The sequence below is a fragment of the Mastigoproctus giganteus genome, chromosome 14, assembly GCF_048544385.1.
Source record: "Mastigoproctus giganteus isolate SK-2022 chromosome 14, ASM4854438v1, whole genome shotgun sequence".
NCBI classification, from domain to species: domain Eukaryota; kingdom Metazoa; phylum Arthropoda; class Arachnida; order Uropygi; family Thelyphonidae; genus Mastigoproctus; species Mastigoproctus giganteus.
In genome coordinates, this window is record NC_143588.1 from 78,000,011 (window position 1) to 78,024,626 (window position 24,616).

General features: G+C 37.0%; 1 protein-coding gene across 1 annotated transcript in view; it reads left to right on the forward strand.

The window, feature by feature from the left end:
* Positions 1-4,503: 4,503 nt before the first annotated feature.
* The window catches only part of LOC150075268 (myeloid differentiation primary response protein MyD88-like), a 62,526-nt gene continuing 42,413 nt past the window's right edge, over positions 4,504-24,616 (forward strand). Inside the window, exons 1-2 of the mRNA XM_090388249.1 lie at positions 4,504-4,687; positions 5,477-5,873. Coding sequence (XP_090244375.1) covers positions 5,549-5,873 — 325 coding nt within the window. The 5' untranslated portion in view covers positions 4,504-4,687; positions 5,477-5,548. The remainder of the gene's footprint in view (positions 4,688-5,476; positions 5,874-24,616) is intronic.

A 24,616-nucleotide genomic window follows, 5' to 3' on the forward strand; every position in this document is an offset into this window, starting at 1 on the left:
TTCTAAGGTTTTCAGAATCATAAAATGTGCCATTAAATTTAATACTTTTTACAATAGGCAGCACTGAATTTTCTAAAGTCACACAAAATTTCACTACATCTATACACATAGTTAAATATTTACAATATTAACACTATAATGAACTTTACTATAAATTTTATGTACTTTATTAAGAAATTAGCCTTTTTAGCTTTGAAACTATAATATTATAAAATTTCAGCAGTGCAATATTATAATAATAATACAATTCTGAACCGTGTAGTCGAAAACTGTTCAGAATGTGCGACTGTAGCTCAATTAAATACAAAAGAAATCAGCATTTGTGTCTAATGGTGATGATGCTTGAAACCTTTTGTGGAATTCCACTGTCTCTTTCTACTAAAATGTTGTATTACGTAAGATTTGATCATTAGTTATGCCAACCTCAATGATGACAGAAAGAAATCCATGAAGCGTAACGGTCTTCTCTGTAGAAAGTAGTAGGTTGAAGAGAGGCTCACAACACGGTTATACGTGTAGTGGATGCGAATCACATTAGCCTCAATGCAAGGAATCTTTAAACGGTTAAATTATTGCAACAACGTTATAACAAAAAAAACTGTCCCCCTTCCTGGGGTGTGAAAGAGGGGATTTATTAGATGCTTCGTGATGGGATCCAGCCTCAGAAAGAGGGAGGGCCTAAAATCTTTAAATTTTATAACATAGCTATAACAAAAGAATGAGGACCCCCAAAATCATCTAAGCGCCCATGCTCTGGATGCAATGCATAGTCTTTTGACCAGTCCCATCCCTGAACCAGGTTTCCATTATATAGTTGTTAGTGTCTGTGTGCGTGGCAATGAATGTTCTTCTCCTGGGGGAACAATATATATTGAGTGCCACTCTATTTGGTACACCTACCCTTTTCTTAGAATAGATTGCTCCCTCAGTAACAACATCATTTCTTCGTACCACTGTAGGTAAGTTGATACGTAGGAATGCTGCATGTGTGCGATTCAATATCATGACGAAAGATTTAAGTAACTTTGATTGTGGCATGATAATCGATAGCGGTATTGAGCATCTCGGATACTGCAAACCGGCTGGGATCTTCACGTATAACTTTCCCTTGGGTGCATCGAGATTGATCCAATAACCAAATAGTCCGAAGTAGTCGAGTGAAAACAGTGCAGCAGAACATGCTTTTGAGTGGATCGTGGTTCAAGCTCACATGACTGATAAATGGCTAATGATTGTACTTATTGTCTAAGTGATTAATTGCAAACTCTTCTAACCTTGTGGTCGTGCCAGAGTAAAATAAAAATAAATAAATTTTTTGTTTATACTCCGGGACGACCACACGGTCAGAGGAGTTCGCAAGGTAGATAAAATACAAGAAACAGCACCATATTTAGAGTCATGGGTTTCAGCTGTGGTCACTCAAGGCACTTGTACTTATGCACCCTCGCACCTGACCACTCGGCTACGGCATAGTAACAGAACATCCAGCTAATGGCAATAGTGGAGTCAGGAACAGCTCGTTCATGCGAGAGGTCAATGGAGGCTGACAAGAAACACGAGGGCAAAAGGCCAGGATTCGATGTTTTGTTGCCGATCAAAGTTATAAGGAGGTATTCTATATTGCTCTAAACCAGGGATTCTCAACAGGGGCGATATCGCCCCCAAGGGGGCGAAAACATTATGGGTATTAGAATGGTTTGTGACCCTCCAAAGTTCATCCCTACCCGACGACATCTTATTTCTTAATATTTAATTTCTCTCATTGGGTTTTATTTTCCCCTGAGACAATTGATTTTCAACATATAGAGTAGGTATATTATATTAGGAGTGAGTGCGAAATTTTGGTAAAAGGAAGGTAGTGGGCGTGATTCAATTCAACCACCTTTGCTTTTCATAGGCATTAAATGCCTATGTGCTTTAAGAGGTAATGTCTCCGCAATTCTTGGCGGCGGCATGGTGGGCGTGATTTATTTATTTATTCTTTTGTTTCATTGTTCAATATATGAGGCATGGATGGGATGAGAAATGTTTCAGTCTATTGTTTCTAAGCGACAATTAGTATTCATTTATTGTTTCCATACGGAAGTTGTTTATTCTTGATTCACAGTGATTTTGTGAGTGACATGGGCAATGAGAGTTAAATAAAAAATAGTTTATATTTTATTATTTAATTCTTTGTAGTTATTCAACCCATCATCAATCATGTCAAGTACTGAAAAGAAAGAGTGTTGGCAGTATCTGGATGAATATCTAGCTTATGGTTTTATTGAAAGCCCATTCGACTCAAGACAGCTTATGTGTAATACTTTTTTTTTTCAAATGAGGTTATGAAACTATCAAGACTTTTAGATCACTTAAAAAGGAAACATCCTTATAAAGTTGGTAAACATGTCGAATATTTTAAAAATTTAAAACATAATTTTGAGCAACGTAACACTGTTACTTCCTTATTTAAGAACACACAAACAAATGATGATGGAACGATTGCGTCTTATAAAATTGCAGAAATCATTGCAAAAACTGGTACTCATACAGTTGCTGAGATTGTGATGCGACCCGCATTAGAGTGTGTAATTTCAACCGTAAGGCATTAAAATCCTTCCAGTATTTTAAAAACATTGCCATTGAGCAACGATTCAATTCGAAGACGAATCGATGAGATATCAGTTAACATTGAAGAGCAGCTAAATGACAAACTGAAAACGAGAAATTTTTCTATTCAGATTGATGAATCTACAGCTACTGACAATAAGGCCCTTCTAATGGCATACGTTATTTTGATGACGATTGTAAATTGCAAGAAAATATGTTATTTGTAAAATCTATAGAAACTGACTATACTGGAGCATCCATTTTTGCTGCTGTAAAAACATGGTTTGATAAAAAACAAATAACATTGGAAATTTTGGTATCCTGTGCCACTGATGGTACTACCTCCATGGTTGGAAGATAAAGGTTTTATAGCCCATCTAAACAAAGTATGTCCCGAAGTTCTTGCAATACATTGCATTGTGCACCGACATCATCTGTTTGCAATAAATATTAGTCCAGTTCTTTATCAATCTCTCAGTATAGTTATTAAAACCATCAATAAAATATAGTCACATAACAGATATGACTGACTTTTCAGAAAATTTTGTGTTGATAATGAAGAACAGTATGCGAGGCTTCTTTTTCATACAGACGTCGGATGGCTTTCTGAAGGAAACTGACTAACAAGATTTGCAAACCTTTTTGATAAGATAGTTAGAGTTTTAGAAAGCGAAGGGGACACAGATTTAGCAAAGGAGATCACACAAAACAATATTTTTGAAAACTTAATGTGATATATGAAGTGATACACTTCAACTTCAATGGAAATTAATTACGGTGATTGACTGAAAACGCGTATTGAAAGCTTTCACTAAAACAATTTCATGATATGCATGAGTTAGAGCTGAAATCAATGAATCGCTCACTGAGAATAACCTTAAGAATTATTCAGACCATTTGTGTTTTCTAAAAGGTGAAGTAAAAAATAGATTTTTTTGAAGTGAATTAAATCATTACATTTTAATCATTGAATTAAAAGGTAACGAAAAATGCAAATATAAATTCGAAAAAGGTGGAACAGCTGAGTTGTGGGGATCAAAAACAACTAAACTTCTTTATCCAACAATGTGGTCTGAAATGGCAGAATTACTGCTTTGTTTTCCAGTGTCTTATATGGTTGAAAGTGGTTTTAGTTCAGTAAGTAAAATGTTAACAAAGGAAAGAAACAGAATTGATATACGTATGTTCAAGAGGAAACATTAGAATTAAACTTACTAACATCATACCGAACATTGAACTTTTAGCTAAAAAGCATCAGGCTCAGGGATCCCATTGAATAAAAAGAGAATATAAAGTATTTTCTTGTTTAAAATTTCATGGGGGACGATTAGGAAAAAAAATTGTCTAAAAAAGTCCTTTAAGAGGCGGTAATTAGAAAAAGGTTGAGAAACACTGCTCTAAATCGAAGGAACTTTTATGTACTCAATAATTAGTGCTCTAAGGAAATATTCTATATTTCCTTTGGCACGAAAGAGCCTTTGTGTGCTCGATAACTACTGTTCTTAATTAATAGCCTAACCAATGCACTATTGGTGAAAACTTGAAACGCATACTAATCAAAAAGAACGCAACAAGTGTCTGTGATCTACCGCAGCCTCCTGTTTTTGTTGGTTGCATATTCAGAAATGACGTTTTTGAAGAAATAATGAATTGGAATGAGCTAATGTTCTTAGGAAATACATATTTTCTGAGATAATTTTTGTCTACATTTTTTTGCAGTACTGGAGAAACCAAATGGCAATGAACCGTCCCCATTTGCTTTTAAAATCAAATAACTGAACTTCACTAAACTACCTGTTGCTGGCTTAGTGGTATACATCCGGGACGCAGTCGTTAGAAAATTGCTTAGCCCGTGACGTCATTCTGATATTCCGGTTTGCAAACAACTGTGCTTGATGTAGTGGAGTTAGTTTATTGCTCTTGTAGTTTTGTCAAGGTGGTTTTTAAACGTTTTGCATTCTCTGAATGTGATTTATATCAGCAGCACACTTTTTTGTAGTTAGATCTTGAAACTATGTATTCCTTCACTAAAATATAAACAGTGATACTGAGGCAAGAAATGTGCTGTATATTTCAAGTATGACTGCAAAACTAGGTAAGTCGTATTAATCTTTGACTAGGAGTGTGTTACAGTCTTTATTGATAACTAAAGATAAGACTACACTTCTTCGAAAATGTTTTTAGCTGTAAATTAACAACGGATAGATACAGATGGAATACTGCTGTTATGCGTGTCTTTTAGTTATGTCCGCTGTAAATTTATTTTTAAGATAACATTTGTTTTAAAAAATTCAACCATGATCCAGTCGAAACTGCGCATCTGTTATTTTACTTTGTTTAAAAATTATAATGAATGTTGTGGTTGGCCGCGTTATTTTATTTAACCATTATATGGAGTTAGGAAAATTATGTGTCCTCTTTTTTTTTTGATCCCATCGGGATTTAAGCTGTTTGGTGAATTAATTGTCTTAGTGCTCTTACCGAACTCCATATAATTTCAGTAAGGTTGAATAGCATTAGCTATTTTGAATAAAACCTAAATATGTTATTGCATCACTTTGTACTATCAATAATATAAATCTGTTTTTCTCCCCCTTCAAAAAATATATTTCTGAATTTTGGTATGTTCACTGGGGGGTTCACTGTTATTCTGAATAATACTCAACTCCTGGCCGTGTCGCCGTGATGAGTACTGTATTATTGTTTCTAGAACTTGTACCCTAGTTAGCAGCAATAAAGAAATAGAATCTGTACAATTTTTGTGTGTTTAATACATCTAATAATTCCTTCTAATAATTCTTTGTAATATAGCTGTGTTATTTGTTTAAAAATGTAATCCTAGTTTTGAATATATTTTATTACTCATTAAACTATTTCGTTGCAGGTGTATAACATTATTTGTTCCTGTGAGAAAAGGTGTTCTACAGCTGATTGCCCATACATTTAAAACATTGAGATGGCTAAATCATCTTCAAATTCGGACTACAATACCATTCCTGTTAAAATACTGAATGTATCAAGCCGCCTTATACTTGCTAAATACCTTAATCCACAGCAGTTTTTACCAACATCAACTGGTTTAGCTAAAGACTTCAGAGGTCTCGCAGAATTAATGGATTTTGAACATATGGAAGTGCGAACTTTTGAATCAAAAGAGGACCCTGTTAAACATATCCTTGAGATATGGGAACTTCGTCCTTCTAGTACAATTGGTGTGTTACTTTCCATGTTGGAAAAAATGGAACGGTACGATGCAATTGCAGAATTACGTCCACGTTTAGGTAAGTCATGAATGTCTTGTCACTCGTGGGATTTATTATGAGAAATCTGATTATTTCATGTCTCTTAATATATAAGTGTGTGATAGCATAGGCATATGATGCAAGAAAGCAAGCTTATATAGCATCAGCCAAAAAATAATAATAATCCCATTTCACACATCCATTTGCTCTAAAAGTTTGTCCAGTTCTTACTTGAATTTATTTAAGCTACCAACTTCCACAAAACAGATGGAAGTTTATTCCAGCAATCAACTACCTGCTGGCTAAAGGCAACTCTCTTTCCTGAATTTCAATTTATGCACCCTCTGGTTTGTGATCTGAGCAAGAGGAAGAATCCCATCAGCATTGAGCCTGCTCAAACCATTCAAGGTCTTATATGCCTCAAATCAGATCACCTTGCAGGTGCCTAGTCTCCAGAAGCTGCAATTTGCAGAACTTAAGCCTTTCTTGGTAAGGGGGGTCTCTTCATTCCCCTCACCAACTCTACATCCTTCCTAAAATGAGGCTTTTAGACTTGTACACAGTACTCAAGTACAAGTACAGGTCCGGGATAGTCACCTCCTTATCCCTACTAGCAAAATTCTTGTATATCACTGACAAGACCCCATGATCTGCTCTGGCTGCCTGTCTACACTGCTCAGAAAACTTCATATTTGACTGCACAATTACCCCCCCAGGTCTTTTTTGTTCTCTGCCACCCTGAGTGTAGTACTGCATGGTTGCTATGTTTCTCTGGGGTTACTTCTACCCATATGCAGTACTTTGCATTTGTCAGTGTTAAACTTGAGTTGCCACTTCTCAGCCCATCTGCCCAGCTTTTCTTGATTCTGTTGCAGTAGCACACCACCATTACTGTCATTAACAACCCTTCCAACCTTTGTATCATCTGCAAACTTCGACACTAAGCCTGATATACCTTCATCAATATCATTGATAAATATACAAAACAACGGCCCAACACCGAACCCTGCGGGACTCCACTAATAACATTAGTCTATGAAGAGCAGTGTCCATTGATTACCACTCTCTGTCATCTTCCATTCAACCACCCTTTCATCCATTGTAACAACTTATCCTTAATGCCATACTGCTCTAATTTGTACAGCAGTCTTCCGTGTGCAACAGTATCAAATGCTTTCCTGAAATCCAAGTATATGATATAGAAATTGATCAGACAAGACTTCCCCTTAACAAACCCATGCTGTGTCTGAATTATTACTGCAGTCTTGTCTAGATGATCCTGCAATACATCTTTAACAAGTGATTCCATTATTTTCCCAACCTTTCACTTATTTCCACATTTAAAAATCCAAGTTAGCGATTCAAAAGAGATGTTGGTTGATTGATTATATAAATAAAAGTCAAAAATTTTTTATAACATGAACAGCTTGATAGGATAAATACTTTTTTTTTTTTTCATATCTATAAAAATTGTTTGTGTGTATGTGTTTCCAACTTCTTCAATAAAGATTTCTTTGCATATAACAGCTCTGTAATCTTTCTGATCAGTCTTCCAGTGTTCTTTGAAGAGACATTTTCTGTTTGAGATGTATTCATAAAACTGCCTGATTTTTATCTTGTCCTCTTTATCAAATATTTGATGTGCTTCATCATGGAGTAGCAATATCCATGCAAAAATTGTTTATTATGATAGCTGTCAAAATAGATGGTTTTTGTTTGTCATAAAAATTAGTAATATTCTTTGGAATATAGGATATCAACTTTTGACTTCATGTCAAAAGTTGATATCCTATCTTTTGGGAAGAAATTAGCGAATAATTTCCCAAATAGAGACCACTCATTAGGTAAAGAAAAGCCAATAAACTTCAAAACAGCTCGCCTGGCACCCTCTCACTTTTTAAGGTGATGCTATACAATTTAAAAAGATATAAGCAACTTAGGTAGGACCATGGATAACAGTATTTATCTCTAAGTTGAACATAAACTCAAGTCTCAGAGATTACCCTATTTCAGGCTTCAGCAGGAGCAAATGATCCTTATGATCAAAAATCGAATACAGCAAAGCACATAAATTTTACTTTATTCCAACTATTTTATTGAAATATTGCCCATCCCCAAATCCTATAGTGTTAAATAAATAAATTTCTATTTATTCTTGATATAGCCAAGGCCAAAAAAGTTAGTATATTCACTGTGACTGCAAATATGCTGAATTAATTATCAAAAGTAGCCAGATTTTCAGTACCACAATTCACAATAAGTGGTGATTTCTTCCATGGCAATGTACAGGCTTGAACCCACAACATACTACTGATATTTAATTTATTGATTTTATTAATTTAAACTACCATGCCCCAAACTAGAGCAGCAAAGCAACGGGCACAAAGTGGCAGGAGTGCTGTGACTCGGGGGAGAACTGAGGGGGGCAATTCTCCAACGCATCACAGCCTAAAGAAATGTGCAACTTGTGAAATGTTTGCCGAACTCTCTGGAACGGAACATGATATTGCCATGGGGGATGTCTTTGTGTGTGCGCGATGCAAGGAGTGTATCGAAATCAGGCAACAACTCAGCGTTCTTATGGGCCTATATGAGAGCTTGAAGGACAGGGTGGATGCCCTCGAAGGAACTAAATTGAGGGGCCCATCAGGCTCTCAGCTGCCCACATCAACGCCAGAGCTTGCACTTGGTCATCACGCAACACAGCGGCAACCCCTAAGGCAGAATGCGCTGGTCCCACAGGAACTAGTTGTTGTTGGTGACTCTATTGTCAGGGAAACGGGGAACATCCTTTGTAAAAAGGATAGGTGGAACAGGACCAGGGTATGTCTGCCAGGGGCAAAGGTTGATGACGTTGTAGAGCGGATATCATCTTTCAAGGGCACAAAAGGTGATATAGTTGTACACGTTGGCACTAATGATATTAAGAGTAGGAGACCGGCAGAATTACTCAACAAGTACAGGTCACTGTTGAAAAAAAGCCGTGAAATAGGGTTGAATTTGAAAGTGTCTGCAATTCTGCCCAGACACGATAGGAGGGAGTATATGATGAGAGCCTTGTCGATCAATTCGGCCCTGGAAAGATTGTGCAAGGCTCAAGGGGTAGAATTTTTTTCAGCCTGGACTGTACTTGTTAACAGGAGAGATTGCTTCTACAGGGATGGGATACACTTAAATAGAAAGGGTGCAAGAATATTTGCTGATGCTATCGAGGCAGTGTTAGGTGGGTCGGAAAACTGCTAGTTTGGGGGGATACAAAGACTAATAGTTTAACAGTAACCGCAGGCAGAGGTGAAGGCGATTCTTGCACAACTTCTATTAGAATAAGAAGCGACCTGGAGCGAGGGGTGTTGGGGGTTTCAGGGACGGATGGCAGTCATCATGGAATAGTTGGGTATATGGGATGTGTTAGGGTAACCAGGAATAGGCATAGGAGCATGTATGCTTGCATGTATACCAATGCTAGAAGTATAGTAAATAAATTTGATGAATTTGAAGTGTTGGTCAAGACATCAAAGGCGGATATTGTTGGGATAGCAGAGACGTGGTGTCACAAAGATATAAGGAATGCAGAACTGGAATTTGGGGAGTACAATGTGTACAGAAAGGATAGACAGGACAGAAAGGGAGGGGGTGTTATGCTGTTAATTAAGAAAAACATAAAATCAAAGGAAGTGCACCCAGTTAATATAGATGAACAGTGCTCTGTTGAGTCAGTTTGGTGTGAGATAAGCACTGCGAAAGGAAAAATAAGGGTAGGAGTGTGTTATAGGCCTAATGACTTGAATGAGTACAATGAACAATTGTACAGAGAAATAGAGTGGGCCAGTAAATCTGAATGTCTTATAATGGGGGATTTTAACTTCCCAGATATTGACTGGAACTTGTGGGTTGGTCACTCACACACCAGTCAGACTTTTGTGGATTTATTGGATGATTGTTTTCTGCAGCAGCATGTTCGAGAGGCAACCAGAGAAAGTAACACTCTTGATCTGGTTATCAGCAGTGATCATTCGTGTATTAAGAATTTGCAGATAAAGGAACCACTAGGTGGCAGTGATCACAGTGTGCTGAAGTGGGATTTACTCAAAGAGGTAACTACCGTCAGGGGTAAAGGAAAGGGTTTTTGCTTCCGTAAAGGGGAGTACAGTGGTCTCAGACAGTTTTTAAATTCTGTACAGTGGGATCAACTGACGATGTTACCAACAGTAAATTCTAAGTGGGAAGCATTCAAGGAATTAATCGTGGAAGCTACTAGACTTTATATACCGATTAAGAAATATCGTTCAAGGTTTAGGCCTAAATGGTTATCAAATGAACTAATGAGACTCGTGACAGAGAAGAAAAATGCATGGGAGGCATATAAATTATCAGGTGACGCAGAAGCCTGTGGCAGATATAAGCTAGTCTGTAATCAGGTCACAAAGGAGGTTCGGCAGGCGAAGGCGGATTACGAGAAATCTTTGGCAAAGGATGCTAAGAAAAACAGCAAGGATTTCTTTACTTATATAAACTCTAAAAGGAAGGGGATGAATATGATTGGTCCACTTGACATCGATGGTTCGACTGTTGATGATCCTGCTCAGATAGCAAACAAACTGAATGAGTATTTTGCATCTACATTCACACGTGAGGAATTATTACAGTTTGAAAATGGAAGAAGGTTATCAAATTGTAGCAGTGTGCTTAATGATTTTGTAATAACTGAGAGCAAAGTGGAGGAGAAATTGTTGAAGTTAAACATAAGAAAGGCACCTGGGGTGGATGGGATCTATCCAGTTATTTTAAAGGAGGCGGCAAAGCAACTAAGCAAACCCTTAGCCATAATTATGAGAGCATCCTTGGACTCAGGGGAGGTTCCCACGGACTGGAGATGTGCAAATGTGTCCCCAATTCACAAAGGTGGATCGAAGGGTGACACGAGTAATTACAGACCAGTTAGTTTAACTTCTGTTCCGGGTAAAATAATGGAGTCACTGGTTAAAGATGCATTGCAGGATCATCTAGACAAGACTGCAGCAATAATTCAAACACAGCATGGGTTTGTTAAGGGAAAGTCTTGTCTGACAAATTTGATTGGTTATTATGATGTGGTCACAAAGGAACTGGATGCGAAAAATAATTTTGATATCATATACTTGGATTTCAGGAAAGCTTTTGACACTGTTGCGCATGGAAGACTACTGTACAAATTGGAGCAGAATGGTATTAAGGGTAAGTTGCTACAATGGATAAAAGGATGGTTAAGTGGGAGAAGACAGAGGATGGTAATCAATGGGTGCTGCTCTTCATGGACTAATGTTATTAGTGGAGTCCCACAGGGTTCGGTGTTGGGTCCACTGTTGTTTTGTGTATTTATCAATGATATTGATGAAGGTATATCAGGCTTAATGTCGAAGTTTGCAGATGACACAAAGGTTGGCAGGGTTGTTAATGACAGTAATGGCAGTGTGCTACTGCAACAGGATCTAGATAATTTGGGCAGATGGGCTAAGAAGTGGCAACTGAAGTTCAACCTTGACAAATGCAAAGTACTGCATATGGGTAGAAGTAACCCCAGAGAAACGTACCAACTGTGTGGTACTACACTTAAGGTGGTAGAAAATGAAAAAGACCTGGGAGTAATTGTGCAGTCAGATATGAAGTTTTCTGAGCAATGCAGACAGGCTGCTAGGGCAGGTCATGGGGTTTTGTCAATGATATATAGGAATTTTGCTAGCAGGGAAAAGGAGGTGATTGTCCCTCTGTATAAGGCAATGGTCAGGCCACGCCTTGAGTACTGCGTACAGGTCTGGAGGCCTCATTTTAGGAAGGATGTAGATTTGCTTGAGCGTGTACAGAGAAGAGCAACACGATTGGTGAGGGGAATGAAGGGATTCTCTTACCAAGAGAGGCTTAAGTTCTGCAAATTGCAGTGGCTGGAGACTAGGCACCTGCGCGGTGATCTGATTGAGGTCTATAAGGCCTTGAATGGGTTGAGCACGCTGAATTCTGATGGGATCCTTCCACTTGTTCAGATTACGAACCTACGGGGACATAAGTTCAAATTAAGAAAGGACAGATGTAGAATAGATGTGCGGAAATTTGCCTTTAGCCAGCGGGTGGTTAATTGCTGGAACAAACTTCCATCTGTCGTTGTGGAAGTTGATAGGTTAAATAAATTTAAGGAGGAACTGGACAGGCATTTGGAGGGAATGGCGTGATGATTTTTTTTTTTTTGGCTGATGCTGCATAAGCTCCTACACTTGCTTTCTTGCATCATGTGCCACTACTACTACTACTACTACTACTACCTCCTTATTTGTGGCCATGATGCTAATCACTGGACCATAGTTAGCCCTTCGTTATGCTTTTCAATTTTGAAACTTTTTTGAAAGTGTTCATTTGCTTTTCTCATCATTTTTAACCTCTTCTTTAAATAGGCATATTATACATCACTACTGTTCTACTAATCTATTTAAACATTTAACCAAAGTTAGCCAATATGAACACATATGCTTCAGTCTTTTTTACATCAGTGGCATGCATTAAAACTGTTTGTCTGTCTGTCCTTTAAATACATCTGGATAATAGTTAATGTCCACTAAGTATTCATCCATTTTCAGAAGAAGGCATGCAATTCCCTTAAAAGGGAATTGCATGCCTTCTTCTGAAAATTATCTTCCTTTGTACCCTTTCAAGAAAGCTGAAGTCCTTTCCAAAATGATATCTCCAGACCTGTATACAGTATTGAAGGTGTGGTCTTACCATTTATAGGATAATTACCCCTTTATATCTACTGGCAAATTCTTATAGATAATTAACAGTACCTCATGTGCTGTTCTAGCAGCCTTGCTATACTGTTGAGAAAATTTTGTTGGCTGTTGTTTAGCAATATACCTTGATCTTGTTATTTAACAACTCCACATACCTTAATATCATCAGAAAAATTTCTCATGCAACCAGTACTACCATTGTCAATATTATCAATGAAAATTAGAAACAATGGGGATTCCAGCAACATAAACCCCGTGGGACCCTACTCTTAATGTTAGCCCATTATCTTCTACCAGGTAATCATCATTTTATCCACTATGGCAAACTTGCCTCTAATGCCAGATGCATCCAATTTATAGGCACCATGCTTGTATGGGACTGTCAGAAGCATTTCTAATATCTAAATAAATTATATCCAAATCATTCCTTGCATCCATATCCCTTCTGACAATTTAGTAATATCTTACCCCATCTTTCAGAGTTTTATCATTTTGTATTTTTACTTCACTGAATACTGCAGTCTGCCATAATGAGCTTGTGTTATTTATTTGGCTAAGGTAAAGAAAGCCTGCACGAGAAGCACGCAAAAGTTCAATGAAATTTACCGTTAAAAGTACTTTGCTGTAACGGCATTTGTATTGTTGCTTGCTCGGTAAACATACAGTGGGTGTTATCGGTCTGGAGTAGAAGTTGAATCCCACAGGAGCTTGAAACCTTACCGAAGTGGAGGGGGATAACCTGCCCTTTTTTCTTTAGAATCACTAATTGAATCACGAACAGAATCATATTGGAAGTTCTGGCGTTGTAAAAAAATGTTCGTAACGTAGTTTCACCGGTAAACTTTTTCAAAGTTTGCTGTGCTTCTTGTGTGGGCTTCCTTTGCCTTTTTTTTTTTTTTTTTTTTTTTAATAAACAATTTATCCACTAGTCCACCAGTAATTCTAAAGAAAAAAGGTCAGGTTACCCCCTCCACTTCGGGAGTGTTTCAATCTCCCATGGGATTCAATTTTTACTCCTGACTGATAACACCCACTGTATTTTACCGAGCAAGCAACAATGCAAATGCCATTATGGCAAAGTACTTTTACCAGTAAATTTCATCGAACTTTTGCGTGCTTTTCATGCAGGCTTTCTTTACCTTCACCTTTTATTTTTATCAGTGATATTGGAACTGCATTTTTCTAGAGATATCATGGTTTATCTGGTCGATAGCACAGTAGGGGTGGTAGTTTTTAACATTGAGTTATAAATATTAAAACTAGTGGTGAGTTTCATTTATGTGACAGTGTGTTAATAGCGTTTCAGAGTTAGAAGAACTACCGTGAAATATACAGGTAAATTTCCTTTATTATAGTATTAGTATTAGTATTAGTAACGGCCGCATGGTGCAAGAAAGCCTATGGCTTATGCTGCACCAGCCAAAAAAAAAAAAATAAATAAATAAATAAAAAAAAATAATAATAAAAAATATAAATCCGAACAAAACAATGATAAAAACAAAAAAAAAAAATAAATAAATAAATAAATAAATAAATAATAATAATTAATAAAATAAAAAATAAATAAAAAGGAAATTAAACCTATCATCCTATGTGCTTCCCTTACCCGAAAGTACTATCCAGATGACCTTTGAATTTCCCCAAACTGTCGGCCTCTAAAACCCATGAAGGCAACTTATTCCAGTAATTTATAACTCGCTGGCTAAAATAGAACTTCCTGCAATCCAATCTAAACATTTCCCCCCGTAACTTGAATTTATGTCCCCTAGTTCTAGCATCATTTGTAATCTTGAAAATTTTGTCCTCATTCATTTTACTGATGCCTCTCAGAGCCTTAAACACCTCAATCAAATCTCCTCTAAGGTGTCTAGTTTCCAAACTCTGCAACCCACATATTCGAAGTCTTTCTTCATAAGGACGCCCTTTTGCCGATCTCACCAGGCGAGTTACCCTTCTTTGCACCCTTTCAAGAAGCTCGATGTCTTTCTTCAGGTGCGGTCTCCATACTTGAACACAGTATTCCAAGTGTGGTCTAACATAAGCCTTATATAATGGGATTATCACGTCCCTATCTCTACTTGCAAAAGTTCGATAGATCATTGATAGGACACCATGGGCCTTCCTTGCAACCTGTTTACAATGCTCAGAAAATTTCATGTCTGACCGTATCGTAACACCCAAGTCCCTTTCCTCCAGTACTGGCTTTAGTTGAACTCCACCAAGTGAATAAGTTATTTTGGGATTACTGTTTCCCAGGTGTAATACCTTACACTTTGTTGGATTAAAGCACAGCTGCCATTTTTCTGACCATTCCTGAAGTCTATCTAGGTCTCTCTGAAGAAGCTCAGCTTGACAGTGATCATTAACTACTCTACCAATTTTAACATCATCTGCAAATTTAGACATCACGCCCTCTATCCCTTCATCAATGTCGTTTATGAAAATTAAAAACAACAGTGGTCCTAATACTGATCCTTGGGGAACCCCACTTCTTACATCAACCCAATCTGAGGAATAGCCATTTATCACAACCCTCTGCCTCCTGCCCTGAAGCCATCCTTCTATCCATCTAAGGATTTTCCCAGTGATTCCAACCTGTTCCAGCTTATAAAGCAACCGCTCATGTGGGACTGAGTCAAAAGCTTTGCTGAAATCTAAATAAACAATGTCGAAATTATTCCCTAAATCCAGCTCGTGAGTGACCCTTTCGAAATAGCGAACCAGATTTGTTATACATGATTTTCCCTTTACGAAACCATGCTGAGTATCCTTGAGAATTTCAATTCGATCCAAATGATCCTGAATTCCACCCTTGATCATTGCCTCCATGATTTTCCCTACTACTGAAGTCAGACTGACAGGTCGATAATTTCCAACTTCACTTTTAGAGCCACCCTTATGTATGGGAGATACATTTGCACTTTTCCAATCCAAGGGAATCTCCCCAGAGTCTAATGATGCTCGCATAATTAGCCTCAATGGTTCAATGCACTCGCTTGCCTCCTCTCTTAAGATTATAGGGTATATTCCATCAACTCCAGGAGCCTTACTAGTCTGTAGGCTCGAAAGTTTTTTCATTAAATAATCTTGCGAAATTTCAATATCATTAATTACATATTTTTTAACTTCGCTCCCACAATTTCCCTTTGCCACAAAAGGCTTTTCATTTGTAAATATCGATGCAAAATAACTGTTGAGTTCATCTGCAACGGCAGCTGGTGTATTTATTACTATCCCCTTTCCCTTACATAAAGGTCCGATCTGGTTTGTCCTGCTCTTCTTGGCATTTATATATGTGAAGAATTCTTTATCCCCCCTCTTTGCTCTGTTTGCTAGTGATTTCTCATAAACTGCCTTTGCCTGTTGAACCTTTTCTGTGGCTCTATTACACATCACCTTGTAGCTGTTATAGGCTTCAGTACTTTTTATTGCTCTGTAACTTTTCCATGCCACCTTTTTCTGCTCAAGTAATGTGGCAACTTCACTATTCATCCAACTTGGAACCCTTCTCGTGGAGTATTTTTTTAATGGTATATACGCATTCAAGGCATCTGTGATTAATGTTTTAAAAGCGTACCACAGTTCAATTGTATTCATTCTCTGCGCGATATCTACCCAGTTAATAGAGGCCATGTAGTACCTTAAGGCATCGTAATTTCCTTTTCTGAAATTAAAACCCATTCCTTTGCCTTTTACTTCTGCTACCTCTCTCGTCATCATCCACCGTAGAACTCCGTGATCACTTCCTGCTACTGGTTCCTCTACTGTCAGCCCTGTTATGTCATCTGATTCATGTGTGATGATGAGGTCTAGGATATTCTTTTCTCTAGTACTTTCCCTGACATGTTGATACAAATAACAGTCATCTAGTTGATTTAAAAATTTTGTTCCCCATGTCGAGTTTCCTTCCCATTTACTCCAATCAATTAGAGGCAGATTGAAATCACCCATAATAAGACATTGACGCTTACTTGCCCATTCCATTTGCATGTAGAGGCTTTTGTCATAATCTTCACAATCACCTGGTCTGTAGATTACTCCTACTCGCATTATACCTTTGTTTCCAACTATCTCACACCATACAGACTCTGTACTAGCATGTGAAACGTCTGAATCCGGGAAAGCTATCGTCGCACTCAGGCTGCTTCTGATAAGAAGCATTACCCCACCACCCCTTCTATCTAACCTATCCTTCCTAAATACATTATACAAGCCGTACTGAAACTCATCATCGCCAATTTCCGGGTGGCACCACGTCTCTGTAAGCATATTAATAATATGCTTGATCAAATAAGATCTGCTCTTAACAGAAACATGTTGTAACTCTGTTATATTACCAATAATGAAGTGAAAATACACTTGATCCTTAATCATTGACACTGTTATTTTTCTGTCACAGAAGCTAGACATATTGGTCTAGGTTTGACTAGTTAGGTGCACATTAGACACCCGAGCAACTAAGGCTATGAGGCATCACTATATTGTGTTTGTAGTTGTGTGTATCCTGTAGTTTTGCTGTATGTATGTATGAATTATTCCCCACCTGAGACTGATTTAACTCAGCCATTATGAAAAAAAGCCCATAAATCCTCATGTCATTAATGGGATTCAAACTCAGGCCTTTCCAGCTGCATATAAGGATGATGAATATAACCACTATGCTACCTGGAAGGGAAAGTTGCCTGGATTACTTTTAGAGAAGAAATTTTACTCTTTCATTTTAATGAAATTTTATATTTGGCTCTTTCAGAACTATTTATCAATCCTTCCCAAATTGCATTAAAATCAAACAAATCAGATTGTATAATAATAGGAGATTTTAACTTCCCAGATATTGATTGGAATATGTGGGTTGGTCACTCGCACACCAGCAAGACTTTTATATATTTACTGGATGATTTTTTTCTACAGCAAAACGTTAGAGAGGCAAACAGACAGATAGACAGAGAGAGTAATACTCTTGATCTGGTTATCAGCAGTGGTGTTCATGCATTTAGAATTAGCAGGTAAAAGAACCGTTAGGTGGTAGTGATCCAGCGTACTGATGTGGGATTTACTTAAAGACATAACTACCATCAAGGGTAAAGGGAAGGATTTTTTCTTTCATAGAGGTGACTGCAGTGGTCTCAGACAGTTTTTAAATTCTGTAGAGTGAGACCAACTGATGATGTTACCAACTGCAAATTCTAAATGGGAAGCATTCAAGGAAGTAATTGTGGAAGCTACTAGGCTTTTCATACCAACTAAGAAATACTGTTCAAGGTTTAGAGCTAAATGGATGTCAGATATACTAATGAGGCTCGTGAAAGAGAAGAAAAATGCGTGGGATGCATATAAATTAACAGATGACACAGAAGCCTATGGCAGATGTAAGCTAGTCTGTAATCAAATCACAAATGAGGTTAGGCAAGCGAAGGCTGATTATGATAAATCCTTGGCAAAGGATGCAAAGAAAAACAACAAAGACTCCTTTACTTAAGTAAACTCTAGAAGGAAGGGGGTGAATCAGATTGGTCCACTTGATATCAATGGTTCGAGTATTGATGATCCTGCTCAGATAGCTGATAATCCGAATGAGTATTTTGCATCTACATTCACACACGAGGAGTTATTAAGGGAGGAGATTGCCAGAAGTTTTTCAAACTGTAACCGTCCTTAATGATTTTCTAATAACTGAGAGCAAAGTGGAGGAGAAATTAATGAAGTTAAACATAAGAAAGGCACCTGGGGTGGATGGGATCTATCCAGTTATATTAAAGGAGGCAACAAAGGAAGTAAGCACGCCCTTAGCCATAATTATCAGAGCATCCTTGGACTCAGGAAGTCCCCACGGATTGGAGATGGGCAAATGTATTGGCAATTCACAGAGGGATCTAAGGGTGACACAAGTAATTACAGACCAGCTAATTTAACTTCTGTTCTGAGGAAAATAATGGAGTCACTGGTTAAAGATGCATTGCAGGATATCTAGACAAGACTGCAGTAATAATTCAGATACAGCATGGGTTAAAGGAAAGTCTTGTCTGACAAATTTTGATTGGATACTCTGATGTGGTTACAAAGATATGGATTGGATACTATGAAGTGGCTCCAATTTGTACAAATTGGAGCAGTATGGTATTAAGGGCAAGTTGCTACAATAGATAAAAGAGCAATTGAGTGGGAGAAGACAGTGGTAATCACTGGACACTGCCCTTCGTGGACTAGTTATTAGTGGAGTAGTCCCCCAGGGTTTGGTGTTGGACCCACTGTTGTTTTATATATTTATCAATGATACTGATGAAAGTATATCAGGCTTAATGTCGAAGTTTGCAGATGATAGAAAGGTTAGCAGTGTGCTACTGCAACAGGATCTAGAAAAGTTGGGCAGATGGGCTGATAAGTGGCAAATGAAGTTTAACATTGACAAATGCAAAGTACTGCATATGGGTAGGAGTAACCTCAGAGTAACGTACCAACTATGTGGTACTACACTTAGAGTGGTAGAAAATAAAAAAGACCTGGGAGTAATTGTGCAGTCAGATATGAAGTTTTCTGAGCAATGCAGACATGCTGCCAGAGCAAGTCATGGGGTATTGTCTATAATATATAGGAATTTTGCTAGTAGGGATAAGGAGGTTATTATCCCTTTGTATAAGGCAATGGTCAGGCCACGCCTTCAGTACTCCATATACAGGTCTGGAGGCATAATTTTAGAAAGGATGTAGAGCTGCTTGAGTGAGTACAGAGAAGGGCAACAAGATTGGTGAGGGGAACAAAGGGGTGGTCTAATCAAGAAAGGTTTAAGTTCTGCAAATTGCAGCATCTGAAGAACAGGCACCTGCGAGGTGATCTGATTGAGCCCCTTGAATGGGTTGAGCAGGCTCAATTCTGATGGGATTCTTCCTCAGATTATGAACCTGAGGAGGCATAAATTCAAATTGAGGAAAGACAGTTGTAGAATAGATGTACAGAAATTTGCCTTTAGCCAGCAAGTTGTTGATTGTTGGAACAAACTTCCATCTGTCATTGTGGAAATTGATAGCTTAAATAAATTCAGGGAGGAACTGGACAAACTTTTAGAGGGAATGGATGTGTCAAATGGTTTTTTTTTTTGGCTGATGCTACATAAGCTTGATTTCTTGCATCATATGCCTCTACTAATGCTAAAATTGAAATCCAGCAATTATTATTATTATTTATTTATTTATTTATTTATTTATTTTCATTCGTATCACATAAGCTATTTGCATAATGTATCTGAAGCACTGGATATTATGTTTATTGCTATGCAATGGTTGGAAGAATTAAATAGGCAGATGTGCTGAAATAAAAATGTTTCCAATTTGCACATAAAAGTCGTTGCTTTTTTTTTTTTTTTTTGCTATAAATCATGAATTATTATTTGCTAACATGTGAAATGTAAAGCACTGCTTCCATTACCTAACTTGTTTTTGTTATAAAGTTTTGGAGAATGTGATCAAGAGCCTCTAAGGCAGTTTTGAGACATTGTTGTGTGCTCATCTTAGACAGTGAGCTAACACACCTGCAGGACCTTTGTTTGGCATGTTGTTTGTTTGCGAGAACTCATTGTTTTAAAGCAGTGTTTTTCATTCACTGTTCTGCCGAGTATATCATTAGAAATTATTACTCGTACATTTTGAATAATTTTTATTTTAATGTGTACTCATGTACACATTAAAATAATATTAAAATTTAAAAAAAATAACTGGTTTCATTTATAACATTGGCATTAATTAATATTACAAATTTCCCAAGAAATTTGATTGAATTAATAGTAACCCTTGTTTATAATATTGATGACATTAAAACTAGAAAATTTTTGAGAAAGCTAATTTTCTCATCATTGGAAGTTTGAGTTGGCTTCTTATAAATTGTCTTGTTTTAATAGGTACAATTTATATGAATATTTGATGTGAATGTTCTGTGGATTTAAAGCTCTTTCATTTGCTTTATGCGACCTTTCATTCATAACATTGACATTAATTAATTTTGCAGATTTTCCAAATTCAATTTATATAGTTTTCTTTCACTTACCTTCATCGATTAGTTTTTTTTTTTTTTTTTATGAAAACCCCAAACACGAGAGGTATTAGAACCTATAGTAATTAGTACCGTGCTTGGGTTGGAGGTTGAGAAGATGAAAGAAGATATTTGTTGACATTAGACTTGAACTTCTGTAGACTGTAATTTTCAGGAAATACGTATGAAGGAAGGTTGTTCCAGAAAATGGCAGCTGAATGAATAAATGAGGAAGATGAAAAGTTGGTTCTGTGAATTTGAAGTTGGACAGTAAATGGATGTTGGCTGGTGGCGGCACATGTTTAGACTGTTTTGAAAGAGAGAGTGGGACTTATAGAAGCCAATTCAGAAGAACAGTGCCCGTGGAAGTATCTGTAGAAAAGGCATGCAGCAGAAACAGTATGTCTATGAGACAGAGTGGAGAGACTCTGTTAGAGAGGAGTCATTAATTAACCTAACTGCCCCCCTCTGAATGGAATCGAGAAGCCTGAGAAAGGTTTTGGGGGCACTGCCCCAGATGTGGGAACAATATTCCATGGTAGGGCAGATTTGTGATTTGTACAGAGTGAACAGCTGTTTGGAAGAAAAGTACGCTGAGAACGAAAGAGAAAACCAAGTTTTTTAGATGCAGAGGAAGCAATATTTGTAATGTGCTTTTGCCAAGAGAGATTAGAAGTCAGGGTAATCCCCAAAAGAGATATATCGTTTTGCCTAGAAATCAGAGTGTCACCAAAGATAAGCATAGGAGCAGAAGAATCCTTTTTGCTAGATATAAAACAAGACTGAGTTTTAGAAGGATTAAAATCAACTAAGTTGTCTTTGCCCCACTGGAGATCGGCATTTAAGGAATTGGTAGCGGATATTCAAGAAGTTGAAGCTGATTGAGCAGGGCTAGGTTTCTCAAAATGGAAAGTGGAATGCAATGTGCTATCATCGGCAAAACTATGGATAGGATTTCCAGTCAATGGAAGAAGGTTATTAATATACAAGAGGAAAAGAGTGGGGGAAAGAACTGAACCTTGGGGGACACCAGCATTAGTGGAGAAGTTAGAAGACAGTGAAGTAAAGTGATGTTTATGATACTGTCTTTTGCTTATAACATTGACTTTAATTAATATTCCCGTTAATAACAGCACCAATTGAAAATATTTTAATTTATAACTCATTGAAAAAATTAATGCTTTAAAAAAAATAATACCAGGCTGTGTACCACATGGTTCTCTTAATTTACATGCTAAGCTTCAGGTTTCTAAGTTTCCTAGTTATAAAACTGTAGTGCTAACATGCACTCCTTAATTGTTTTATAATTATTATAAGGGTTTAGTGACCTCTTTAGCCCTTCTTTCAGTATAACTGGATAGATGATGCTATCAGCTCCTAGTGCTTTCTTCAGTTTTAAACCTGTTAGTTTCTTCTATAGAACATTTAACTTATTGCAAATTTGTTTAATGCAGAATAATTGTTACCTGAACTAACAGCTTTTTTCTGATAAAAAAAGTATTATATTCTTGTCTAAGTATAGATTAAAAAACCCATTCAACATATTTGCCATCTGTATATAATGTGCACATAACTCAAGCATTCCTGGCCAAAATTGGCTTCTGTTACCTTTAGTAGTGGCAAATGATGCATGAAAGCAAGCTTATACAGCATCAGCGGGAAAAAAAAAAATAAATCATGACACCTCCCATATTATCTATTCATTTCCTCCAATAGTTTGTGTAGTCCTTCCTTGAATTTATTTAAAATATCAACTTCTGCAACAACTGATAGAAGTCTGTTCCAGCAACAAATCATCTGCTGGCTAAAGGCAAACTTTAGCACATCTATTCTGCAACCATTCTTCCTCAGTTTGAATTTATGTCCCTCAAGTGTGTAATCTGAGCAAGAGAAAGAAACCCATCTGTCACAAAGCAAAGCAAAAATCACAAAGCAAATCAATGCATACTTCTCTATTCAGAGGTGCGCACTCATTGTTCACTAAGTGTGAAAAAAAAATAACTGCACTTTGTGCTTTATCAGCGATGAAATGTGAAACTCCATCATTCATTAAACTATAAAGCTTTTTATATTTAGCCTGTTTAACAGGTGGGTGTGAGAACAATAAGAAAATCTGTTTCGTGGTAGACACTCATCGACACCTCTAGTTGGAGTGAATGCTTTACACACTTGATAAGAAGCAGACAGGGAATCTCAGCCTTTAATTTCTTATACATCATTGTTAATTTAAACCATTATGAATGCATTGTCAGTACAAGTGCAGTAGGTCTATGCAAATCTAATCCATTATTTCTTTGCGATTATTTCAAAGATTCATATATTTCTTCTGCAATGCATTAAATGAGTTTGATTATGCCAAGAAAATTACCACAAATCGATTCTTGAAATTCGAATAGTACCGTATTACAATTCCCAATGTTTTTATAACACTAATGTCATTACTTTCATCAATAATTAAACTGAAGTTTCTATTTCCTAAATGAAGTTTTAAATTATCCACGAAATTATTGAAGTACATTTTGTTCTTGCAGTTTGAAATCCTTACTTGCCCTATTGCCTGAAAAACGAAATTCACAAATGTCACTCAAATGATCAACTACGCAATGCACAGTGTACAGCTGTGATCAATTACCCAATGCACAGCTATGAAAAATGCTATGCTGCTTTCTGCCTTTGCACCTTCTGTATTGCCAATTTTCTTGAATGGCAATACTCTCTGATGCTGAAAGATAATGAATTTCAAGAATGGGTTCTTTGTCTTTCTTGTGATTAATTTGTAGTTACGATGCCTTTCACTATCACTTAATTTGGCTGTCAGCGTGCATGTACAATATTTACAAAAAAATTAAATAATCACCATCTAATTTGCAGAGTTAGTTATATTTAGCGTCTCTGAGCCATGGATCACAGAGAAAGGAAGCTGAAGAGTTCTGAGTGATTGGTGCAAATTCATATTATAATCTTTCTCCAATCTGTAAATGATCCACCAACAAAGTTTCAATAAAATAAATACTGATATCAGAGTAATAAAATTACAAATTGTTCTGTCAAATTGTAACAAAATGCAAAGAATATTAAAAAAAAAATTATGCTATTAGGGTCCCCTGTAAATGATTACATCTACCCATGTATTTATTTTGTCTGTAAACTGCGTGTGTTCTCTTGTCGATTTGTCTGTTTGCTGGATGAAAAAAACCCAGTTTCTGGGGAATAAACTTTGCTATCTACGCCCGAGACCGACTAACTTAGCCATGGAGTGAATAAAGCCCATTAAAGTTCCTTGCATCATCAACGGGATTTGAACTCGGGTCTTTTCCATCCGGTGTGGGGAAAGGATGGTGGCAATACCACTGTGCTACCCATGCAGACAAAGAGTAGATAAAATAAAAAAAAATCTACATTATTGAGTAGCATATTAACCCCAGGGGCTCATATCTGGTGAGTATTATGGGCTTGGCACACCAAGGATCCTGAGCTGGATATCATTCTTCTCTTTCTTGGTGATTCCTTTCTACTTCTGATTCTCTCTCTCTCTCTCTCTCTCTCTCTCTCTCTCTCTCTCTCTCTCTCTCTCTCTCTCTCAGGGTAACTGAGGAATTTTTTTTTTTGGCTGGTGCAGCATAAGCCTCAGGCATCCTTGCACCATATGGCTAATAATAATATATTATTATTATTACAAAGTATACAACGTTTGATGATCGCCGACATCATGGACCATTCATAATTTGTGAATGGTCCATAATATAAGCTTATGAAAACTGGAATAATAAATTCACTTACATTTAATAATAGAATCACTACAAAGTTGACATTGCATTGCGCACAAAGCAAATCAGTGCATACTTCTCTATTCAAAGGTGGACATTCATTGTTCACTAAGCACAAAAAAAAAAGTGCGGACAAGAAAAATAGCTTTGTGAAATTCATATTATATCTTTCTCTGATCTGTAAATGATCTTTCAACAAATTTGCAATAAAAAAAAAAAAAAAAAATACTGACACCAG